General features: G+C 42.6%; 1 protein-coding gene across 8 annotated transcripts; it reads left to right on the plus strand.

Annotated features, from left to right (window-relative positions):
- Positions 1 to 575: 575 nt before the first annotated feature.
- tpm2 (tropomyosin 2 (beta)) lies at positions 576 to 23226 on the plus strand. 8 transcript variants are annotated; one of them, XM_010889566.5, is made up of 9 exons: positions 576 to 861; positions 4462 to 4587; positions 10336 to 10469; positions 10923 to 11040; positions 12784 to 12854; positions 13891 to 13966; positions 15246 to 15308; positions 15621 to 15690; positions 17186 to 17831. In XM_010889566.5, the coding sequence occupies exons 1-9, from the start codon at positions 748 to 750 to the stop codon at positions 17266 to 17268; spliced, it is 855 nt and encodes a 284-aa protein (XP_010887868.1). In that variant the 5' UTR covers positions 576 to 747; the 3' UTR covers positions 17269 to 17831. The 8 variants fall into 8 exon arrangements, with proteins under 8 accessions (XP_010887868.1, XP_010887869.1, XP_010887865.1 ...); XM_010889567.5 differs by lacking the exon at positions 13891 to 13966 and adding an exon at positions 14587 to 14662; XM_010889563.3 differs by lacking the exon at positions 17186 to 17831 and adding an exon at positions 22454 to 23226 and having other exon boundaries at positions 581 to 861.
- The last annotated feature ends 521 nt before the right edge of the window (positions 23227 to 23747 follow it).

Below are 23747 nucleotides of genomic sequence, written 5' to 3' on the forward strand. Positions count from 1 at the left end.
AGTCACCCACCTGGATTACACCTACCGAATTGGAATACATTCATATAAATACAATTAAATAGAACATAAATCTTTAGACGTCATCCGTTATTATATATTTCATTCGTTTTTTTTTGCTTCTTATCCAAAATACAGAAGCGCCATGCAGGATTATGTTTTTTAATTTAGGATGACTACTTCAGGCGACAAAACTAACAAAAAAATTGTTATAGCGTCATGTGTGCAACAGTTCTTCAATGCGGTCATAAATGAACTTGTTTTAGGAAAACATTCATACATAAAGTAGGTTAAAACTGCGTAATTGCTCCCTCAGTGCGCTCAAGACACGAACGGCACATTACATTATTAATGGCCAACTTTTTCATTATACGTTATTGGCACCTATCTCCGCCACTGCAGATATCTTACCGCTGAGATTCGAACATAAAAGGAAATCTCTGCTTCCCAAAGATGGACAAAAGTTGTGTCCTTAATTCCTACCCAATGCTCTGGAACGAATCACAAGCGCGCGACGTCACTCTCGCTCCGGTGATACTGAACTTTCCAAAATAAGTCGTGGACTCCTCTGAATTCCATCGTTCCTTCCTACCCAATCCAGACAATCTTTGTCTCATCATTCGGCTCGAGGTGCTGCTCCTGTGAACTTCAGTCCTCTGTCCTCTGCTTGTCTGAGGGACTCGTGCGCGTCCACAGAGAGTCCACACTCGCAATTTTCACTGGTATTAGGAGAAGAATACATCAGTAACCATGGAAGCCATCAAGAAGAAAATGCAAATGTTGAAACTGGATAAGGAGAATGCTATTGATCGGGCAGAACAAGCAGAAGTAGACAAAAAGGGGGCAGAGGACAAATGCAAACAGGTATGGGAGTATAACTGGTTAAGAGGGTATTCTCCACTTTTAAATATCTCTTGAGGGGCAACTTTATATATATAACATTGTTTTACACTGATTTCTTAAGTGGTTTGATTTACTTCTCACCTTAATATATGTCTGCTATGAGGTGTTTGTTGAAAGACAGTATATCATACAAATATTGTTAACCAATAGCTTATGGAAGTTCTCCATAAGCTGCTTCGAAAGTTGCGTCCGACTTTTGCAATCAGGACTTGGGTTTCTTTTAATTGGTAGAAGGCATTGGAGTTAAATACTGGATCAATTAGACAACATTAAATTCTAGTCCATTACAGTAAACAGAATACCAGAACTGATAAGCATTGCGGATACTGGAATTACAATTGGAATTGCAGTGCGGTCCCTGAATTGCCTGGAACTGAAATGGAATTAATCCCAACACGGACTACAGGCCATTAATGTTCCTGCCCATTTAAGGTTATTATTGGCAGTATTAAATTCCCCGAGTCAAGCGACTTTGATGAGGGCTGCTAGTTGACTTAAGGAGTACATAGCCTACTGTAATCTTACAGTTCAGGGAATAACCCTTGACTTGGAACTATTACGTCACTGCTGTACTGGATCAAATTTAACTCTCAGGAGGTTCAGGATGAGTTATGTAGATTATGACGAAAGTACATTTTACAAATTGTCCATGTTGACACATCCTCTCAGTAATTTGATGAAGGCCATTTGACCATATAAGGCTACAGTTTATGCGTTCTATTCTGATTCAAATTATATTCACTGCTTTTCAACAAAGAACATTTGGAACTGGGATTTGGTTAACTTAATAAATTTACTGGAAATGGAATTGACACCCCTAAACCTGATCGCAGTTCTGTCTTTCACCCAGGATCATTCTCTTGTCTTCGGACAATGAATATCCCTATCATCGCCTATGAGAGGAAAAAGCCATCATCCTTTTTTGACCTGAGCATTTGGATGAAAATAAGATTGGCTATCGTTGCTTCTCCAGAGAGCACTGTTGATGTGAAACCAGCTTTAAATTATTCTACTGACTCAACTACTCATATTCGTCCCGATAACAGGCATCCTAATGTTTGGCCAACACTGAAAACTGGACAAAAGAGAACCTTCTACTGCACTCCCTTTTATCATGTTATTTACAAGACCCCAGAGATTTAAAATCTATGATGTTCATAGCTAGAAAAGTATTTCAGCTTTTGCGGACATGTAATCAAATAGATCTTTTAAAAATCCTTATAACTTCACACATTTGCCCTTTTCAAGACTCTGGGAGTCAGTTATTATTACTCTGTCCTTGACTAACATTACCCATGGTAGTATACTAGTAATCTCTATTTAGTCCCTCAGTAACAATAGCTGCATATGTCTTCCAGTGGAATGGAAATGGAAGCCCCATGTCCTTGAACATGTGCCCATCCAACTGGTATGTGATTTTGATACTGGGGAGAACATTTGCTTCCATGGCGTCAAATAGTCAATAGTCTAATAGCTTGAGGTTTTGTTGGCATCTACACCTTCCGTGGTCGGTTTGAGTTACCCAGACCATCTATACAGTTCTTCCATTTCAAGTCTTTGTTACTAGATGTGCACATTACTCCGGCTCCAGCACCATCATTTCTCTTCGCCGCAGCCTTGACAATGGCAGGTCTCTCTCAATGGTGGTGTTTAAAGATCCTCACCTTTGAATTGCTTTTGCGCATAGGAAACATGTGTCAAGGCTGGGACAAGGGTCAGAGAATTCAACCCCCGAAACCACATGCAAGAACAGCACCGCCTGGCCTGAGATCTGAATTGCCCTGTGTGGCTATTTATGAACCCGAAGCCTCACAGAGCTGGAGCCGGGAAGACCGACAGAATCTGTCCGATGTCATATAAGCATGACATTCATCATGAGGACATACTGTTGTTATGGCGTTGTCCTTCACAAGGGGCTTTTTATAGGTTCCAGGCAATCCTTTGTAACGAGGATTCAGAGGACATTAAGCCTCTTGGGACGTAGCCAGGCTGTTTTTAACACTCGTCATTCCTGCGTAGCTTAGTTGCTAGCGCACTGGGCAGGGTCGCAGGTTCAATTCCCATGGGGGGCCAACATGAAAGCGTACACACTCACCACAGTAAGCCAATCAGAACAAGAGCATCTGATCACGTGAGCATCACAAAAATGTAAAAGTCTGGTAGTGTTTTTTATGGTGGGGTGGGGTGGGGGGGGGGGCAGCAAGCGCTGAAGTGATGAGGTGAGCAGGCGACCCAGACAACCCTCCTACAGTTACATTTGACATTTTGCGTCTTCATCCCCGTTCAGGACCCCGCCCCGCCATTCCTTTCCATTAATACGGCTCCCACTACCTTGTACGGAGGTAGCAGAAAGCCTTTATAGTAGCAAGAATACAACAAGCCACCGCACTGAGCTTTGCCTGGCTGCCAGGCTAGAGGGGTGATGCGCCAGGGGTTCATCCGATGCCTGCCGAAAGGGGGCAGCTGAGGAAACATCACCAGCTGAAGACCTGGTTAATCTGAGGTGGTCGTCACGAATGGCATCCTATTCCCTGCATGGCGCACTACATCTGACCATGCACTTGAAGAACAGCGCACCATGTAGGGAATTTGGTGTCACTCAGGAAACAACGTACCACGCTGGTGGGGACTTTATGAAAGCTTTCCCTTATAAGTCTGTCATCTTTCCTGGCCCAGCCTGCCATGAGAGTTAGCCACAGTACAGCAGATTTATGGCCACTCTCGATGCCAGGCCAAAAAGAGGGAGGGTACAACAGTTTTTAATTTTTTCAAGGATTTCTTTTAATACTTAAATGTAAATGTTTATGATGAAACGGAATTGGAAAGACAGTGAAGACACGGGGGGGGGGGGTCAAAGGGCAGTTGGCTGGTATATTATCCGTACCAAGCATTCGTACCAAGCATCCGTACCAAGCATCCGTACCAAGCATCCGTACCAAGCTTCCGTACCAAGCATCCGTACCAAGCATCCGTACCAAGCTTCCGTACCAAGCTTCCGTACCAAGCATCCGTACCAAGCATCCGTACCAAGCATCCGTACCAAGCATCCGTACCAAGCATTCGTACCAAGCATCCGTACCAAGCATTCGTACCAAGCATCCGTACCAAGCATCCGTACCAAGCATCCGTACCAAGCATCCGTACCAAGCATTCGTACCAAGCTTCCGTACCAAGAATTCGTACCAAGCTTCCGTACCAAGCATCCGTACCAAGCTTCTGGCATCAGCGATGGGGAGCTTATATAGCACTTGTCAGTTAGTTTGATTTTGCTTTCAAGTGATATGTGATGCATCTCTGTTGTTCCTACTTTGTAAATACTTTTTAGTAGGACTAGGGGGCAATTCCATTACAAATTCCAGGCAATTTGGGACACACACTGAAATTATAATTCTGAATCCAATTCTCTTCTGTATTTTCTGAGTACTTCCTTAATTAAATCGAATTGACCCCAACTCTGCAGTCTTCAGTGTACGTTTGAAACAAATTTGTTATGTGTGCAATAATTAAACCGGTTCTGTATCTTTCAGTTTTTTACCCTCTAAGACCCTCTGTGTGTTCTAGCTGGAAGAGGAGTTGCTGGCCCTTCAGAAGAAGCTGAAGGGAGTGGAAGATGAGTTGGATAAATACTCAGAGTCGCTGAAGGACGCCCAGGAGAAGCTGGAACAGGCAGAGAAAAAGGCCACAGATGTGAGTGACACCAGGGATCACTACAGTTACAGTGACGTCAAAGCACACACACACACACACACACACACACATACACACAGACAAACACAACATTGAGGCAAACATGGACAAATGCTTTTGAGGCAGTGGATTAGTGCAGTACTCAGACCCACTGGCTCTAAAGACCACCGCATGATCCACTCATCTTGGTTTTTAACTACCACAGATGCTTCAGGTTGTAAGACTGTCAGCTGAGGGTGTGACTGAAACTCCTTTCAGTCCCAAAGTTATTGCCATGAGTCCACCTGTAAAAGCACCTTTTGTGCAAAGTAGTGAACAAGTAGTGAACAAGCGCAGACTTGAGGAGAAAGGTGACATCGTCGCTCCCTAAGTCCACTGCACCTTCCCTCCTGTCATTTCCCTTGACCCCAGAAGGAGCTCCATGGAACAAGTGACCTGGCTGGTTCACAGCTGTCACATTGAGAACGTGCCAAACCTCGACGGGTATCACATTTAGCAAACACATCGTTAAGCGTGTCAGCACCATGAAGTGAATGCTGCACAATCCAATTACATTTGACATTTTAGTAATTTAGTGGCCACTCTTCTCCAGAGCTCTACTATGTTTGAATAGCTCCTAGTTTGACTTGGTTTCTTTGATCACTGTGTTCTCCGGTCCACACTTCGCCTGACTCTGGTTGAATACCCTCTCCCATGTATCAGCATGGTGTCAGAATGGTTAACAATAATGGAATGCGCTTCTCGTTCTTCACGCCAGGTGGTCATGGCCAAAATATATTATGCTGCAGGCAGCTCTTGGACTGGATTTGTTTTATGATTCAGTGTACGCGTTATAGGTAAAGTAACCTAAACAGCATTGTTAAATAACAGTATATTATTTTGGTGTCATAGGACGTTCATGACATTTAATGGGACAACATAACAAGACAACCTGTGACAAAGAAGCATTCCACAGTTGCCATTTAAACTTAACCTGCATGCCAGTTTGTTTCTGCTCCTCTGCCAACCCCCGTTATGTCAGGGCTAGTCAACTCCTGTCCTGCAGGGCGGAAGCCCTTGAGTTTTTCCATGTTCTTCTCAACTTATTCGGACCTGGGACACATCTTTCACTTCAAATTCCTGGAGGATAGGGAGCACCCCTGATGCCTGTTAACGTTATAATGTTACCAAAGAAGGAAAAGATTTGAAGGAATGCAGTCATTTGTTTATAGTGAAGTGAAGTCATGCTTTCCAGTTCACGCTCACAGCTTCACAATTAGTTCATCCTTTTATGATGTTTGGACAAAGCATTCTTTCTCCTTTTCTCCTCAGGACATTTTATTAAAGGACCCCTACGACTAAATTGTATTACATGTAATCACATTGGATACACTTAAATAAATTGTTAAATGTAAACTTACAAATGCAGCCATGTATATATTAATTATACTGATGATAAATTAATTAAACTAAACACTTTGGGTATTTTTTGGCTAGGCTTCTGAGGTCCCAACAACACCAAGAGGCAAATGATAAAATGGTATATTTGTGTAGCATTGAATAGCTTTGAATTAGGATGGTTGTACTGTACAACTGTCTACCACATACAAGTGCCAAATTGCAAGATCACCATTAAAAGTTGCAGTTTGGGACTTTTGTGAATAACACATTTTATTTAAATCCCCTATTTTGGGCTAGATGTGTAATATGCTTTTGTATGTGCTTAAACTATTGCGTATAATACTAGCTGATGCTGTTCTGATCACGTTTGGTAAGGGAAGGGGTGAGGCGACAAATCTTTGATTAAAATTCAGAGGCAGGATTTGAGACAGTGCACTTATAACAAGTACATGGTCTTATAATACGTGAGGACAAAAACCTTGTACGGTAGCTATCATCTAAAGTACACAATCACATTTTAAATTGTTCTCTGTACCTCAATTAGTAAAGCCTTTGCTAATTGAGCAATATGCCATGGTTGTGGATTTGATTGTAATCACTGGGCCAGTATGAAAAATTATTTCAATTAATCCAGTACAGTAATTTTTTCTAAATAAGAGCACATGTGAAAGTACTTACACTTAATTCTAGATAATAAATAAACAGATTATTTAAATTTAAATTCCTCTTAGGAACAAAGGCAAAGCGTTACAGAAGTTTACAAATGTAATCACCAAATGTATTGATATTACAAATACCCAACAGAAAACCATTATTTTGAATAAAAAAAATATTATCTTATATATATATCTACACACAAAAACCCATAATAACAAGACAAAAACACATTTTCAGAAGATTTTTGCAAATGTATTGATAATGAAAACCTGAAATATCTCACATACATAAATCAAACTCTTAGGTTTGAATGCAAAGCAGTGTGTCTGCCCGAAAACAAGGTATGACTCATCACCTGACCAGTAACATCCTTATGGCAAAGCATGGTTGTGGGAGCATCATGCTATGGGGATGCTTCTCAGCGGCAGCGACTGTCCTCAAGACTGGCCCAGGGATCACTACAATCACAGTGTACATGAGATGTTTCAGTGTTTTATTTTCAATAAATTGGCACAAATTTGGGGTGTTGTGTGCAGTCAATTCATTCCACAACTTTGGAGCAGCAACAGAAAAGGCACAGTCTCCTTTAAACTTTAATTGGGACCATGGAGCACACAAAAGCAATTGGTTGGAAGACCTAAGGATCCTTGAGTAAGAGTGGGGGATAAGGAGGTCAGAAACCTAAGGGTTCTAGAGGAAGAACGGTGGATGAGGAGGTCAGAAACCTAAGGGTCCTGGAGGAAGAGTGGTGGATGAGGAGGTTAGAAATATAGGAGGGTGCTGATCCATGCCGCGCATTAAAAACAAATAAAAGAACCTTAAAATCAATCCTATATTTAACAGGTAGCCAGTGGAGAGAGGCCAATACAGGGGTGATGTGCTCTCTCTTCTTTCTAACGGTTAAAAGCCTTGCAGCTGCATTTTGGACAAGCTGAAGGCGAGACAAGGAAGACTAACAGACAATATTAACTAGGATTCATTATTGAATCAGCTTTCCTCAATAAACTATTAAATGTGCTTGAAGAAAACAGCTCAAATACAAGTCTACCCATAAAAGGCAAGTCTACCCATTTTTATAGTTACATTTATTTTAGCAATTTCTACGCTTGTATACTACAATACAACACTAAAAGATATCCAACAAAAATAGAAAGCATTGCCCTTGAAAGAATTCAAGTATTTCTAAACTGTCGCTTTTCCTTTAAAATGCGACCAGCATATGACCTGTGACATCATCTGAAAGATAACAGAAGAGGCGGAGAAAAGACTGTAGTAACTTTTACCTTATCTACTCAATTCCGATAACGAGTTTGCTAAAACAAGCTGGAGAGTGGAAACAGTTAGCGAAATTACTAAGTAAATGTGATTCAGGCCGCACAAAACAGCATACAGATATCGTGACACTGTAGGACATTATTTGGATCCTTGTCGGTCACAACAAACGGCGTGACTCAACAATCTCAAGGTGCCTTTATAGCGTCTAAGGCATCGCGACAACGTCGCGTTCATTGATGCAGCTTTGCCTATTGAATATAACTGTTACATAGACGCATTAGCAATGGCTGGAATAACATCTATTGAAGCCGTAAAAAGGAAAATTCAGACATTGCAGCAACAAGCGGACGATGCAGAGGACCGTGCCGAGACACTTCAAAGAGAGGTGGATGCGGAGAGACAGGCCAGAGAGAGGGTAAGACGCTTGGAGTAAAACCAATTAGTCGGTGTTGGAGCCTTCCAAACAACAGTCAGTGCATATTTGTTTTTGTTTTTTTTGCAACATGGATCAGCCGAGAAAACATGCACAGGGCTACAATTATACGATAGCGCAAGGTCCGTCTCGCGTATAGTTCACGGGGGGCTGCACCTGGAGTGTTTTAAGCAAAATAGGTAAAAGAAAAGTTGCGGCGATATTGCCCAGGCAGTATAACCTGCTATCCAAATTACTGCTTGTTTTACTTTCACGAGTTCTTGGAGAGATCCAAATTAAGTTTATACAATTCAAGGCATACTGGCTCTTTTCTAATTAAGTTCTAAAAGGTCCATACAAACAGTATGGCTACTGTTTTCACGATAATGTGAAACGCTGACTCGTATGGTTTGAATTTTTACCTATAACGACGTTAGCACCTTTCACCTGTACTGTAATCTAAAATCTCAATTTCTTTATAGCCTCCTAAGTTACTATTTATCTATTATTCATTCTCTATTACATTTAGATATGGGCGCCGGACAGTTAGTCCCCCAAAATGGAGGGTGGGTGTTGGCCGCTAGATATGCATGAAGGGGCTCTGTCCGTTTATCTGCGAGCAATTTTCCTGTAGCAAACTAGAACTTGATGTGGTCTATTCTCTCTAATGCTAGAAAAGTTTAACCAATAGACTTGCATTTTAATGCCTACGCCAGAGGCCAATTCTGGCAGATGGCGTGTTCACCTTGCTTCCATCCGTAGGCTAATTAGTTTAACGCCCACCTTCTCAAGGGTGCTGTCAAGAGAATTAAGGTTTGCGGAGCACGTATGTTGAAGAAGTCCTTGCACATTAGCTTAAATGCACATGTTAATTAGAAATGAACATTGTTGGAACAATAGTTGACGACTGGGCAAAACGTTTTGCTGGGAAATGAGCCAGTGTGGTGAGCTGGAAGAATGAGTACAGCTTTTATCAAGCAGTTATTTTGTTGACTCAACTTTTTGTCTATTGTCTCTCCGACTGTCTGTCTCTCTATCTGTCAGTAGATTTGGTTAATCATTCCAGTGCCATATTGTCAGCTGTGTGTGAATATCCTTGGGCCTATTCAGTAGGTCCAAAGTCACACTACCATTTTTGGAAATATATCTCTAAGGGGCCCGAGTTCACCAAAGGGCAGGCACACTGGATGTCAATCATTCTACAGAGTGGAGGGTAACGGCTGGTACCAGAAATCTATAGAAGTTGACAAAAGAGGAGTGAGCTTATTGTTCCTGTTCGCTCCTATTGCTAAACTACACGTAGAGAACCACAACATTCTCTGAGCTGGCAGTCATCCGACAGTCTGCCTGACACAGGTTTTTGACTAAACTGAGACAAATGAAGTGCAGTATTAACTGGTCTGAAATACTCCAGAATGTTTTGAACGTTATTCCACGGCTACCCTGAAAAGGGTCCGGCAGAATGAACAGATTTGGGGGGGGGGGGGGGGGGGGGGGGTGGTGTCTTCTATTCCCGAGGGAGGGGGGTGGAACACTAGCTCTATTGTTTTGCCGGCAGATCTATCTGAATCCCTCAGTGGCAACCTTGGTGTTCCAGAATGCAGGAGTCTCCTCGCCATCCAATCATGTCTTGTCGATGCTGTATTCTCAAAGCTGCTGCTTCACCATTCTTCCACCTGTTTCAGGTGTGTGGAGACTGAAGTCTGATCTAGTTGAAATCCTGCCTCCTGTTCCGTGCATGCGAAGCTTCGCTTTGTCAAGCGTCTTCAGTCACATTTTTATTTGGACTGTGGTGTACTATGCTGATCCCCCAAGTCAAATGAAATGGTCTGCTGGTGTACCACGCAGATCCCCCCCCCAAGTCAAATGAAATGGTCTGCTGGTGTACCACGCAGATCCCCCCCAAGTCAAATGAAATGGTCTGCTGGTGTACCACGCAGATCCCCCAAGTCAAATGAAATGGTCTGGTGGTGTACCATGCAGGTAAAGTTCTGGATGTGACCGAGTACCCTCTCTTTCAACAGGCAGAGGCGGAGGTGGCGTCCCTGAACAGGCGTATCCAGCTGGTAGAGGAGGAGTTGGACAGGGCCCAGGAGAGACTGGCCACTGCTCTGCAGAAGTTGGAGGAGGCAGAGAAAGCTGCAGATGAGAGCGAGAGGTGGGACTTCTGGGTCCTGTTGCAGTCACAAGTATTCTGCTTTAGTTAATTGGAAATGGGTCCTAAGGGCAGATTTTCAAGGAAAAGTCCTGAGAAGTTGCTGCTAGTCATGCCTCAGATCTAGGCCGGCTAGCCCTGGGCTAATGTCTAAATGTACAAGTGTGAAATTAGGCCGGGCTAAAATGCTGTGTGGACCCTGTCCTATGGCACAGCTGGTAGGTGGATAAGAGTTGGAATTGTACACTGTCCCTCCAGTTCTCTGACTGGAAGGAAGGAAGTAGTGAAGGAAAAAAGGAGTTTCCTTAATGCCTTCACAGCTGTTACCACTGTGGCATGTCGGTCATGGGTGGGAAGTACTTGATGTTAAATAAAGAAATAAATAAAGGTGATTCATATGTCTGTTTTGGCCAAAACATGACTCCTCTTCATCCTGTTGCCTGTGTTGTCCCACAGAGGAATGAAGGTCATAGAGAACCGGGCGACCAAAGACGAGGAGAAGATGGAGATCCAGGAGATGCAGCTGAAGGAGGCCAAACACATCGCTGAGGAGGCCGACCGTAAATATGAGGAGGTGGGTGTCCTCCTGCCCTACAGGACGGTTGCTCGTTTTTTTTTTTGGGAGGTTTTGCAGGTTTATTGTAGTTTTGTGGATGTCACATTTGACAGTTGATGGCAAATAGTCTCAACGTGACACGAAACGTTACTGAGGATTCTGGCATTTCTTTTGTTTTATACCTTTTAGTTTTTCTCTCTTGCCTCGCTATTGCTTTGTTTTAATGTCCTTCTGTGTTGATGTATTAAAAAAAACACATTTCTGCACCACGCTTGTAGTTTTCGGCAAAACTGCATTCCCGGGTCTGTCGTCTGCTTGATCTCCATTGAACAGGTTTTTCAGCCCCCCCCCCCCCGCCAAAGAGAACACAGCTAAACTTAGCTCGCATAGCTAAAGATCATCCCCATCGATCGTGGTGTGGGATGAAGTTGCCCTTACACTTTGTTCTTGGGTCAGTTTAGTATTTTCCCCACTATGCTTAAGAAAGTTTTGGGGGTACTTCCCTCTGCTTCCAGAGACTGCTGCTCCCCTATGACCCTGCCCTGACCCCACCCATCCCCAGGCCAGCCTGTAGCCTGTGTTGATCACCCCCAGGCCTTACACCTGGAGTACACAGGAGATGACATCCCAGCCCAGAGGATTACACTGTCCCTGACAAAGTAGCTGGCTAATGGAATTATCTGTAACAAGACCTGTGATTGACAGCTCTCTTTCTCCATTGCCTCTTTCTGTCTTTTTCTCTCTTCCTGTCTTTTTCTCTGTTTCTTTGTCGGCACTCAGCCGGTCTAGTGTGCCAGCTGCACCACAGCCACTCATTGTTGCTAGTGGTCTCGTAGGCCTGCCGTTTAATGTACATGGTATACTGTGTTGAACAACCTTTGGTTATTGGCTTACAGTGTGTTGAACAACCTTTGGAGGTTATAGGTCTTCCTGTGTGTTAAACAACCTTTTGGAGGTTATAAGCCTATTGCACGGAAGCCAATAAATAGTTTTCTCAGTTTTCTCCCTGTTCTTAGCACTTCTTAATCTTTTTATTTTCTTACCAGTTGTATGAACTGTAATGCACATTTATATCTGAATGTCTCTTTCTAAACCCTGTTTAGTGTCATGATCTTGGTCACATGCGTCTGGAAATTATTAGACACTATTGGCCTCCATACTTCAGCGTGCGTGCGTGCGTGCGTGTTAGGTCTAACTATACCAGTGTTGGCCAACTCTGTTCTTGCAGATCTACTATCCTGTAGGTTTTCTCTTCAGTTTGTGACTAACCTGATTCTGCTTTTCATCCAACTAATAATTAGAATCAGGTGTGCTGAATAAGAGTTGGAGAGAGAATCTACAGGACAGTAGATCTCCAGGAACAGGGTTGGCCAGCCCTGAACTATACTCATGGGGACCAAATGTCCCCATGAGTATAGTAAAACTTGAAAAAATTTGACTCAAGGGTACCTTTTCCCGGTCCCCATGAGGCAAAAGTCAATTTCCGGTTTAGGGTCAAACTTACAATTTATTTTAGAGTTAGAATTGGGGTTTCTTTAAGGTCCAGACGTTGTTGGTTAAGTTTAGGGTTAAGGTTAGGTATTACATCTAGGTAAAGTTTAGGCATAAATGTTACTTTTTTGAGGTTAGGGTTAGGGTTATGGTTAGGTTTAGGGTTAAGATTAGGGCAAGAGAGCATGCAATTTCTATTTTCTGGTCCCCATGAGGAGAGCCATACAAATGTGTGTGTGTGTGTGTGTGTGTGTGTGTGTGTGTGTACAGGTGGCTCGTAAGCTGGTGATTCTCGAGGGTGATCTTGAGCGTTCTGAGGAGCGGGCTGAGGTGGCTGAGGCGTAAGTTTTACCTCCTGACTCACACACAGAGTTCGTATCCCAAATGCCACCTTGTTCCCTATTTAGTGCACTATTTTGGACCTGGGCCCATATGGCTCTGATCAGCAGTATTTCACTCTATAGGGAATAGGTGTTTAGGGTCCATGGCTGAGTTCTAATTCTCCACCTGTTTGAACACTCCCGGTCAGGGGGGTTTGAAAGCGTGTGGTCGGTGTGCGCTGGAGAGTAGCGCGGGTGGAGAATCAGTTACTTGACATTATTGTTCAGTGTTGCATTTATTGTATTGGGGTTTCATTGTTGTGTAGGTAAAATGTTTTAAATGTGAATTATATTCGTAATTGCTCGTCCGTAGACCCTACTTGACTTGTGTCCTCCTAGAGTTTGAGGCTTCCATGCACATGTTTTTATAATTGTGTCACACCTAACCGTCTAATGCATTTCTTTATAAATGTCTTTTGAAATGTACATTAATGATGAGCCCAGTCTGGATGAAAGATGTGTTCATTTGAACTGTTGCATGGGCCACCATCCTGTTAATGAGATGATGCATGATTTTGGATGGCCACTGAAACGAGCTGCAGACGGACTGAAGGCCGTGGGTGAATTAATTACCACAGAGATGATCCAAGCTAGTTCCTCTGTAGTACCATAGTAATGCATTATATATACATATATACACACACAACAGCATTGCGTTATCATCATCAGTGTGTAGTGGATCTCGTCTACCACCTGCCGCCTCAGCTCGTTTCAGTTCCCACTCCACCCCCCCCCCCCCCCGCCCCCCAACACCACTGTGGAATATTCCCCTGAGAGAAACACGAGACGACAGGATACACTAACCGCAACAGGTCACGTGGATGTGTGTGTTCTGTTCTCTTTGTTCTGTGTAATGCATGTCTGAATATCACCACCACCAACACCACCCCCCCCCCCCTCCACCTGGGACCACCTCCCCTGTATGTGGCTGTCCTGACCCCCCCCCCCCCCTCCTCCCCCCTACACCCCTACTTTACCTGGCTGTGGACTGACCCAGTCGGGTCAGGGAACTGGAGGAGGAGCTTCGACTCATGGACCAGAATTTGAAGTCCATGATGTCCGGAGAGGATGAGGTACTGTCTGCCCCTCCGTGCCGGCACAGCCGGATCGGTTCCAAACCCTCTTGTACTACCTGCTTCATTTCCTCTTCTCCTCTTGCCTGTGTCCTCAACTCCTCCCTCCCAGCCTCTCTGCCTCGCAGCTTAGCTTTCTGGACGGCTTCCCTGGGTGTTGACGGGACAGCGTTGCTGTGGCTACGGCAGGACCGGAGTCCCACAAAACACTGTCCCTCACTTCCAGTCTGAAGCCGATGGGATCCTTGATGTGACCTGGGCCTTCAATGTGATAAAGCTGTACATATTATAATGATACCCACCGTATATATTTATTTCCATATATCCATCTTATACATAGAATATATGATTTTATATCATGAGGTTCAGATATTGTCCATGAAGGATCCTAGGTTTAACCCCCCCCCCCCCACCCCCACCCCATTTTAAGGGTGTGTAAAATCTGTCCTTTCTTTTAAGTTGCTTCGCTCAGACACTCTCCTACCTGAGGCCCTCCTCCACCTCAATGGGTCTGGGCTTAAAGAGCCAGAGCCGGGTCTCCTCTTCCATATCCTCAGCCCTCTCTTCCCTTTCAACTCGCTCTCTTTCTCCCCCCCCTCCCCTCTCTTGCTGTTGCGCAGCAAATCTGGTGATCTTGAGGAAGAGTTGAAAAATGTCACCAACAACTTGAAGTCCCTGGAAGCCCAGGCTGAGAAGGTACTGTAGGCTGGATAGTCACTGGAGATGGACCCAGAAGGGACCCCCGTTCTGCCATATCTCGCTGATATCAAATAGTCAATGTGCAATAAAATGCTCTCTTGTCAAACATTGCTGTATGTATCCACACGTATTGGGATTGAATGGTAGTCCTCTCATAAATGGGTGTACAGATGACAGTAGATGGATATTGATCAGTCTGATTTTACTTCAGATCTGGATGTTCTTAGGGCCCTTGCAGCACATTCCCACCCAGTTTACATTATGACAAGCGCCTAAGCGGATTCTGTAGCCCTCTGCTTTTTTTGCTTAGCCGACCTTTCAGCTTTTATATGTTGTGGCTCTACAGTGTTCATCCTCTCCTCAACTTGTTTAAGTTTGTGTTGATTCAATATTATTCAATGGTTAGGAACAGTAGGCTGCTACTTTACAGACATTGTCAATTTACTTGTACTTCTCAATTCTATAAGTGTATGTTTTAACTAGAATACTGCCATGTTTGTTTAAAATTTGAATGTATATTAGCTCTTGTCTTCGCCTCTACGGCTGAAATTAATCCAGATTATGTTTCTTTCACTTGTAGTACTCACAAAAGGAGGACAAATATGAAGAGGAAATCAAAGTTCTCACTGACAAACTCAAAGAGGTGGGTGCTGTGTGGTCAATTTAGCTAATTGAGAAGTATAATTAGCACAGTTGAATGGTCTTGAGTGGTCCCTCAAAACGTTCTTCTTCCTCCTACTCTTATTACATCCTAGTGTAACCCAGGAGTTACGTGTTTTTAACACTGAACTGGTGTAACAGTTCCACATGTGGCAGACAACACTTAGGGAGTGAATAAACCATATCTGCAAGTTGGCATACGATTCAACCTAATTTGTTGCTGGTTGTTGATTTGATCTGATTTGTTGATTTGATTGAATCTGAAACCCCCATGCCTCAATGTTTCTCCCCCCAGGCCGAGACCCGTGCTGAGTTTGCCGAGAGGTCTGTGGCTAAGCTTGAGAAGACCATTGATGATCTGGAAGGTACTTTTTCAACGCGTCTTTCACTCACAGCCGTTCTCTCTACCCGTGGCTGCATTTCACTTGGAGTTTGTCTTCAACAGCACCCCCGTCACCACTGTGGTGCAGTCTTGGACGGGTGCCATTTAGGACGCGTGTTAACATTATCAAAGCGTGACCGATGCTTCAATAATCACTTCCTCGATAATCATTGGACATAACGCATATTTTTGCCTATTGGTAGTGCCTGACCATGGTAACATCACTTTAAATTGCATTCGCCCACTATGACCATCTAATCACACTAATTAGTTGAGATTTTCTATTTACATTTAATTTCTTTATTTTATTTTTTAATTTGTTTTATTTCCGTTTAGTACACGTACCTATCCAGAGGTATTTACTACACATTGTCCTTCCCACCCTAAACCACCCTGGACTAGCTAACACTTTGGGTCTCGTCCGGTAACCGATGACAAGGAGACAAGTCATGTTATTGTTAATGGGAAGGAATCTACACAGTGCCCATGTAATGAGCACATACGTCTTCATACTTATTCAATGTAGCGCAGTCTTAATGGATTGCTTAGATTAACCTTGCTCTGTTTTAGCGATTTCTGATTGGGTCAGTGACCTCAAACAAAACCGTTCTTATTTGACAATAACTGAGGATCAGACTTGGGCTAGCTCTGTGTAAAAGGCATGAGCATGTAGTCCCTGCGTAACATCTGATTTGTTAATCCAGTCAATCTGGTTATTTTAATTGGGCCACTATGAGATGGACCGACTGCATAGAAAGATGCTGGAAATGATGTTAAAGATTAGAGTTGTAGGACGGACTAGAAGCTATTTTAAATTTTATTTGTGTTGCCTGATTTCTGACTTATCTAGCATGTTGAGACATCCAGACAGTTACTAAATGAATAACAAGCTTATTTAGGAGCGGCAAAGTTCTTGTGGAGAGTGTAATGTCTTGTTGCATTTTGGCACTTTGGAAATGGTTGTCAGGCATGAGTGTGAGTAGATAACATATCAAGCGTGGTGTTTGAAGTGGCTGACGAAGTTGCACCCGTCATAACCTCCTGTGCCTTTGTCCCGAGAGTCCTATAGGCCTTGCTTGTTAGTGCATGAGAATGTGATTAGGGGGCCCACTAAGTCTTTTGTGGACTATCAGTTATTCTTCTCACTGACTGACAGTTGTTTGTGTGGTACTGATGTACAGTGATAATATTCTAACATTTTTGTTGTTAGAATCTTTCAAAAATTTGAAATACATTTTTTATTATTTCGTTGTCAGAATGCTACTGCTGAGGTTGTTTGGTTGAAAAGCTATTTTAAAATTAGAATCCTGTCATTGGTGCATGATCATGATTATAAGTTATATGATTTCTTCGTTATCTCACTTTTTTTCTTCAAACTTGTTTTCCTCCACACATCTCCCTGTTCCTTTTCCATCAAATGCGTCCGTCCGTCCATCTGTCTGTCTGTTTCTGTCCTTTGTGTCCGTCCCTCCATCCAGACGAGGTGTACGCTCAGAAGCTGAAGGGTAAAGCCCTCAGTGAGGAGCTTGACCTGGCTCTCAACGACATGACTACACTCTAGACACTCCTCCTGCTACTCCTCTTCCTCCCGCTCCTCCGCTTCCTCCTGATCCCCCTCTCGGACGCTGTCCGCCTGGCACTCCTGGGGTTCGCACATCATCCGTTTCCTTTCTGTTCTTTTGTCATTCCACACCTGTACGGACAGAACTCGGGTCGATCTCTCTCGACGTCCTCGGTTGGGAAATGTCACCTGATTGTAGAATGTGGTTGTCATTCTAGGTTTACAAGGTTTGCTCATTAAAAATGCCACGGGGTGGCTGTGTGCCCCAGGTCCCGGGTTTTCCCCTCTGCCCCCCCCGTCACACCCGTCTCCCCCTCCATGTAGTGCTCCCGCCTGTTGTTTTGGAGGTGTGAGTGTAGTTTTGTCGTCCTCATTACGTTACTGCAGTGCATTATGGGACAACCCGCACAGGCCCCTGAGGTGCTGTCATGTCATGACGTGGGTACTTCTCCAGAGATCTAGGTTGGCCCGGTCCGTCTCTTCGGTATTTATGTGTTGATGTACTCACTTCCTTTTATCCTTTCCTCTTCCTCTGTAATAAATGTCCCAAATCCCTTCTCTTGGAACTTCTCCTGTTTTCTTTTAAGTGTTGTCTTCTGTTTACTTTGTTTCTTTTGAGTTTGGGTTTTCGTCATGAACACAGAGGTTTAGAAATTTGATGACACCCCCTAATCGGGGACATATTTAGACCTAGGACCAGTTGGGTGCTATAAATGAGGTAAAACAGAAGGCGAAGTCTCTGATTAAAGGGATGCAATGGAAAGATTTTGCGGAATTGGCTTCTAGACCATTTGTCTTTATACAGTACAATGATTTTGTAAGATTGCATAGTTGGCTAGTCTAGTTAGCAAAAAAATTATATTTTTGGTCAAAAAACTATTGGAAGTTTAAAATGTAATAGACAATAAATATTGTTAGATTCCCACAATATAACTGTGATATGTAAGTGGTTTCGGGATGTGCTGCCTCGAGGGACGGTTTCTGACCAATCCTCAGAGGGCACCAAAAACCAAACAGCCAATAGAGGAGTAGGCCTAGGATTATTTTAACGACCAACAGAAGAGCAGGCCTAGGGTTCATTAAACAACCAACAGAAGAGCAGGCCTAGGGTTCATTAAACCACCAACAGAAGAGTAGGCCTAGGGTTCATTAAACCACCAACAGAAGAGCAGGCCTAGGGTTCATTCAACCACCAACAGAAGAGCAGGCCCAGGGTTCATTAAACCACCAACAGAAGAGCAGGCCTAGGGTTCATTAAACCACCAACAGAAGAGCAGGCCTAGGGTTCATTAAACCACCAACAGAAGAGCAGGCCTAGGGTTCATTAAACCACCAACAGAAGAGCAGGCCTAGGGTTCATTAAACGACCAACAGAAGAGCAGGCCCAGGGTTCATTAAACCACCAACAGAAGAGCAGGCCCAGGGTTCATTAAACGACCAACAGAAGAGCAGGCCCAGGGTTCATTAAACGACCAATAGAAGAGCAGGCCCAGGGTTCATTAAACGACCAATAGAAGAGCAGGCCTAGGGTTCATTAAACGACCAATAGAAGAGCAGGCCCAGGGTTCATTAAACTCATGGTGTTAGTCAAGTGTACCCAGTGGAACCAGTTACCCTGAAACATGTAAGTGAAGCTGTGTTTCACCATGCAGATGAAAATTATAGTATTTTAATACAACCCTGTTTCCAAAGATTTTGGGACGCAGTGTAAAATGCAAACAAAAACAGAATGCAAATAATGTTCAAATCATTTATCCCTGTATTTATTTCAAAATAGTACAAAGACGACATATCAAAAGTTGAAACTGAGAAATGTTATAGTGATGCCAGCAACACGGGACGGGCATGTTTACTGCTGTGTTACATCACAACCTCTTTTAACAACGCTCTGTAAACGTTTGAGAACCGAGACCAATTGCTATAGTTTTGAAAGTGAAATATTCTCCCATTGTCATATTTTTCGTTTCATAATGCACCAAATGTTTTTAATGGGTGACAGGTCTGGACTGCACGCAGGCCAGTTTAGCACCCAGGCTCTTTTTACTATGGAGCCATGCTGTTGTAATACATGCAGAATATGGTTTGGCATTGTCTTGCTGAAATAAGCAAGGCCTTCCCTGAATAGGACTTATTTTAATTGTTTTCCCTGTGGCTTTTGAACAATACGCTGATAGCAAGCTGGATGGTCCCTCTGCTCTTTAGCCCGGAAGATGCAGTGTCCATGATTACCATAACTTATTTCACATTTGGATTAGTCAGACCACGGGACAGTTCTTCACTTCGCTTTAGTCCATCTTATATGAGCTTGGGCCCAGAGAAGGCGGCAGCGGTGGTTCTGGATCATGTTTATATATGGGTTCTTCTTTGCACGGTTGAGTTTTATCTTGCATTTGTGGATGCAGCAACGTACTGTATTCACAGACAATGTGTTTTTGAAGTGTTCCTGAGCCCATGCAGTGTTTTTTCCACTAAGAATCGTCTGTTTTTAATGCAGTGCCATCTGAGGGCTTGAAGATCACAGCCATCCAATATTGGTTTTCGGCCTTTTCCCTTGCGTCCAGAGATTTATCCGGATTCTCTGAATCTTTTAATGATATGTACCGTAGATGATGAGATCCCCAAACTCTTTGCATTTTTACATTGAGAAACGTTATTCTTAAATTGCTGCACTATTTGCCTGTGCAGTCTTTCAAAGTGGTGGTGAACCCATCCCCGTCTTTACTTCTGACAGACCATCCTCTCTGGGATTCTCTTTATACCCAATCATGTTACTGACCTGTTGCCAATTAAAGTAACTAGTTGTGAGATGTTTTTTTTTAGCTTTACACAACTTTTTCAGTCTTGTTGCCCCTGTCCCAGCTTTTTTCAAACGTTGCTGGCATCAAATTCAAAGTGGGTATATTTTTCAAGAAACAACAATTATCAGTTTCAACATTTTGATATGTTGTCTTTGTACTATTTTCCATTTAATATAGGTTTTAATGATTTGCAAGTCATTGCATTCTGTTGTTCTTTACATTTTACACAGCGTCCTAACTTTTTCTTTTGAAAACTGGGTTGTAAATAAGGTTCGCACTGAAGAAAATTGAGTGGAAAAACCACTGATGTGAGTGGGCCAAAGATGTATTATCTGAAAGATAGGCTTGGGCTCCCTGTGGAAACATCCTGTCTGAACACAGGGTTTTTATTTTTGTATAAATTGAAAGTGAGAGTCTTGAAAGGGGTTTGCTGTGGTCCCCCCCCCCCCCGTGCCCTGCTGTCCTGTTCCCTACACTGAATGTACTGCGCCCTACTGTAGCTGCTTAATGTCTTGCAATGATTGTGTTCAAATCAAGATATTCAGACATTGTGAAGTGAGCTGTAGTTGCTATAGTTCCTGACTGTCAGATGGGAGGGAAAAAAGAAACGCATGTTCTTTTTTCTTTGTCTTCCACTGCCCTGTGACCTTTATTGCACTAACCCTTCCCTCTTTTCTTCCTCTCTCTCTCTTTTTCCTTCTGTACCTTCACACTGGCTTTCATTGACTCTGCCGGCGCTGCAGATCACTATCACAAGGAGCTGGAGAAAAACCGCGTTCTCCGTAATGAACTGAGGGTTGTTCTTAATGAGCTTAACAACTGAGTCCATGGCAGACCCTTTTGCCGTCTTCCGCTGTCCTTTGCACTATTCCAGTCTTTTAATAAGCACTTGCATCTGAGTAAACTTGGAACCAGTTTCTCATGCCCCTCTAGATGGGGCTGGTTGCGTTTTGTTTGGTGTACTTTGATTTGAATTTAATCTATTTGTGTCATTTGCAGTCATGACATTCAGGTCACTGGCAGAAATTCTGTGTTACATTTGTCATATGCGAAATGTATCACATTTGTTGGTGGTGGTTTGGGGACCAGTGAAGGCACAATATATCTTCCAAAAAATTTCACTTAAAGAAATTTGCTTCCAAGTTTGTCAGAATTAGCAATGTTTATTTTCCACAAATATTTGGATAAGCATTTGCTGTATGCTGTGGAGTTGCACTGCCTGGAGCAAATATCTGAAGTTTTAGTACTGGAAGATTTATAGTTTATCCAATTGTTTTGTATTGTGTTGTATATCTTTAAGAGAAATGGCCAAGTTTGCGTAAGATACATTTTGCTGTAAAATAGATTGATTGCATGCAATACTGCCTATATACAAAAATATCTGTAGATGTGATAATGTTATACCGTGACATCTGCCTTGCATCTGGTGAAAGTTGTATGTCTTTCATTTGAAACATATGTTACTTGCCTAGACGGTCATAGTTGCTAATGAAATGTAGTCTTCAGAAACACTTGACAGTTTTACTTAAGCACTTGACAGTTTTACTTGTATTCCTCATGCTTGGTACAATACTACTTAAACTTACCTTTACATATTACATTTCTAGGATTGTAGTAGTTTCCACTTGTCTTCACTAAAGGTTTCACCTTTTTCACATCTACATCCAATAGTTCAGCGTTTTTCCCTGTTTCTGTCGGGAAATTCACTAGATTGAATGTTGGTCCTCTGTGGCTACTGTAGCTCATTTTAGTGTTGCAACATCACGACATGCCGCAATGTAGCTGGGGCTAATGCACCTTAAGCCGGCTCGTGTTGAACAGCTTCGCCAACTTACGTTGCACTGGATACCATCCAGTTGAGCGAGCACCACCTGGGCCCCCTGAGTGGTGGGACCCAAAGGAAGGGTCTGTTGTTCTCCTGATGCTCCACTGCGCAAAATTAGAAATCGAAACCTCCTGTGACATTCTGTGGACACAGGGAGCACTGTCCTCTTGCAATGCCTGTGTAGCAGCTCTGTGGTAGCTCGCCTATGTGTAAAGACAGCTCTGTGGTAGCTCGCCTATGTGTAAAGACCGTCTGAACTAAGAATCAAAAGCCCCACTGTTTGTTTTTGTCTGGATCAGAATGGCTGTCATAGGAAGCTTAATTCTCCCCTATTGCTACAGTGACTTGGAACAGGCTAAATCTATTTCTGTATTTCTGTGCTCCTTACTGACCATGATTATGATGCAAAACCATATTAGCGGGGTTAAGAACACTATAGATTCATGTGTAAAGTATTTCGGATCAAATTAATGTTTTTTGACTGTTGATGTCCCTATTCTTGAGCCAGCTGGGGTCTGGTGGCTGATAAGCTCATCTATGCTTTTGTTTTCCCCACCACCAGAGAAACTGGCTACAGCTAAAGAAGAGAACCTAGATATGCACCAAACCTTGGACCAAACCCTCCTGGAGCTCAACAATCTATAAAAAGAGCTCTGCCTAGGCCGATGAACAAGAGTCCAGAAACAAAGAGAGGAAAAACCAGTTAATTGTACCATACGCTCATTGATACACACTTGACCAAATAATTTAGTTGGCTTGCGCCTTTGGGAACAAAAGTCTTCACTTTGCTTTATTTTTTGCAAAATGCAAAACCAGGCTGGTACAGAAGTTAACATGGTTGAGTATATCAGCAGAATTACCATTTGAACAGCTGCATGTTGTAGGCCATTGATTTTCTGTATTTAGCATTTGATTTGAATCTTAAACATTTTCTAAACAGTAATTTTACTCACTATAATCTGACCACCGTTGTCCTCCAATTAACGAAGTTCCACTTGATTTACTCTTTAATAACCTTCAAGGTTACACGTTATTGTCAGAACAATTTGCCCAAGTTTGTTAATGTACGTTAAGGTCATGAACTACTCATTCTTTTAATTATTCCTATTAAATCTATAAAGTATATTGTCAGTATAAAACCAAAGAGGCTAATTTTCAAATTCATTACAGCGTCATAATATCTAGACTACGTGTCTAGGATGAACATCAGGTTTTTTTTTTAAGTATTCAATTAGTTGACTTTTTGCAACTTTATTACCCATGTACTTATCCTATGCAATGAAGCAAATGTTTAAGCTCTTTGTTTAAGACAATTAAAAGATTGATAGCAAGATGGATGTTTTGTGTTGTCATTCTTTCTATGATGTACACAGAGTTACCTTGAAAATGTGGGTGTTGACTTTTAAAATAAACCTTACATTTTATTGTTTCTTGTAGAAAATTTACCTATGCATTTGAATAATGCACTGCAACCTATTTTGTTATACCATTATTGATAAGAATGTTATATAGGCTATTGTAAATATAGGAAATGGAACCCATTTAGAACATTTCAGAAAATAAAAGACAACTTGTAAAGGGTACAGTCATAATAGCTGAGATGTAGGTATAGATTTCTGTCTTAACAAATGGAAGTTGTGGGCTTAGTGCTCTACTGAATATTGGTGCTCTATTCAATAAAACCCTGATTTCTTTATTTAAAAAGTAGGATACTTATTTTTTTGAAGATCAGATTAACACGACTGGTCTTGGGGCCTGATTTAAAACAAAAGCAATTTAGTCTAATTACCTTGCCGTTGTTGTTGAAAAAGGTAATTGGCTTATACCATGTCTTTTGTAATTGGACAGTGAAGGAT

Source organism: Esox lucius, chromosome 14 (assembly GCF_011004845.1).
Source record: "Esox lucius isolate fEsoLuc1 chromosome 14, fEsoLuc1.pri, whole genome shotgun sequence".
NCBI classification, from domain to species: domain Eukaryota; kingdom Metazoa; phylum Chordata; class Actinopteri; order Esociformes; family Esocidae; genus Esox; species Esox lucius.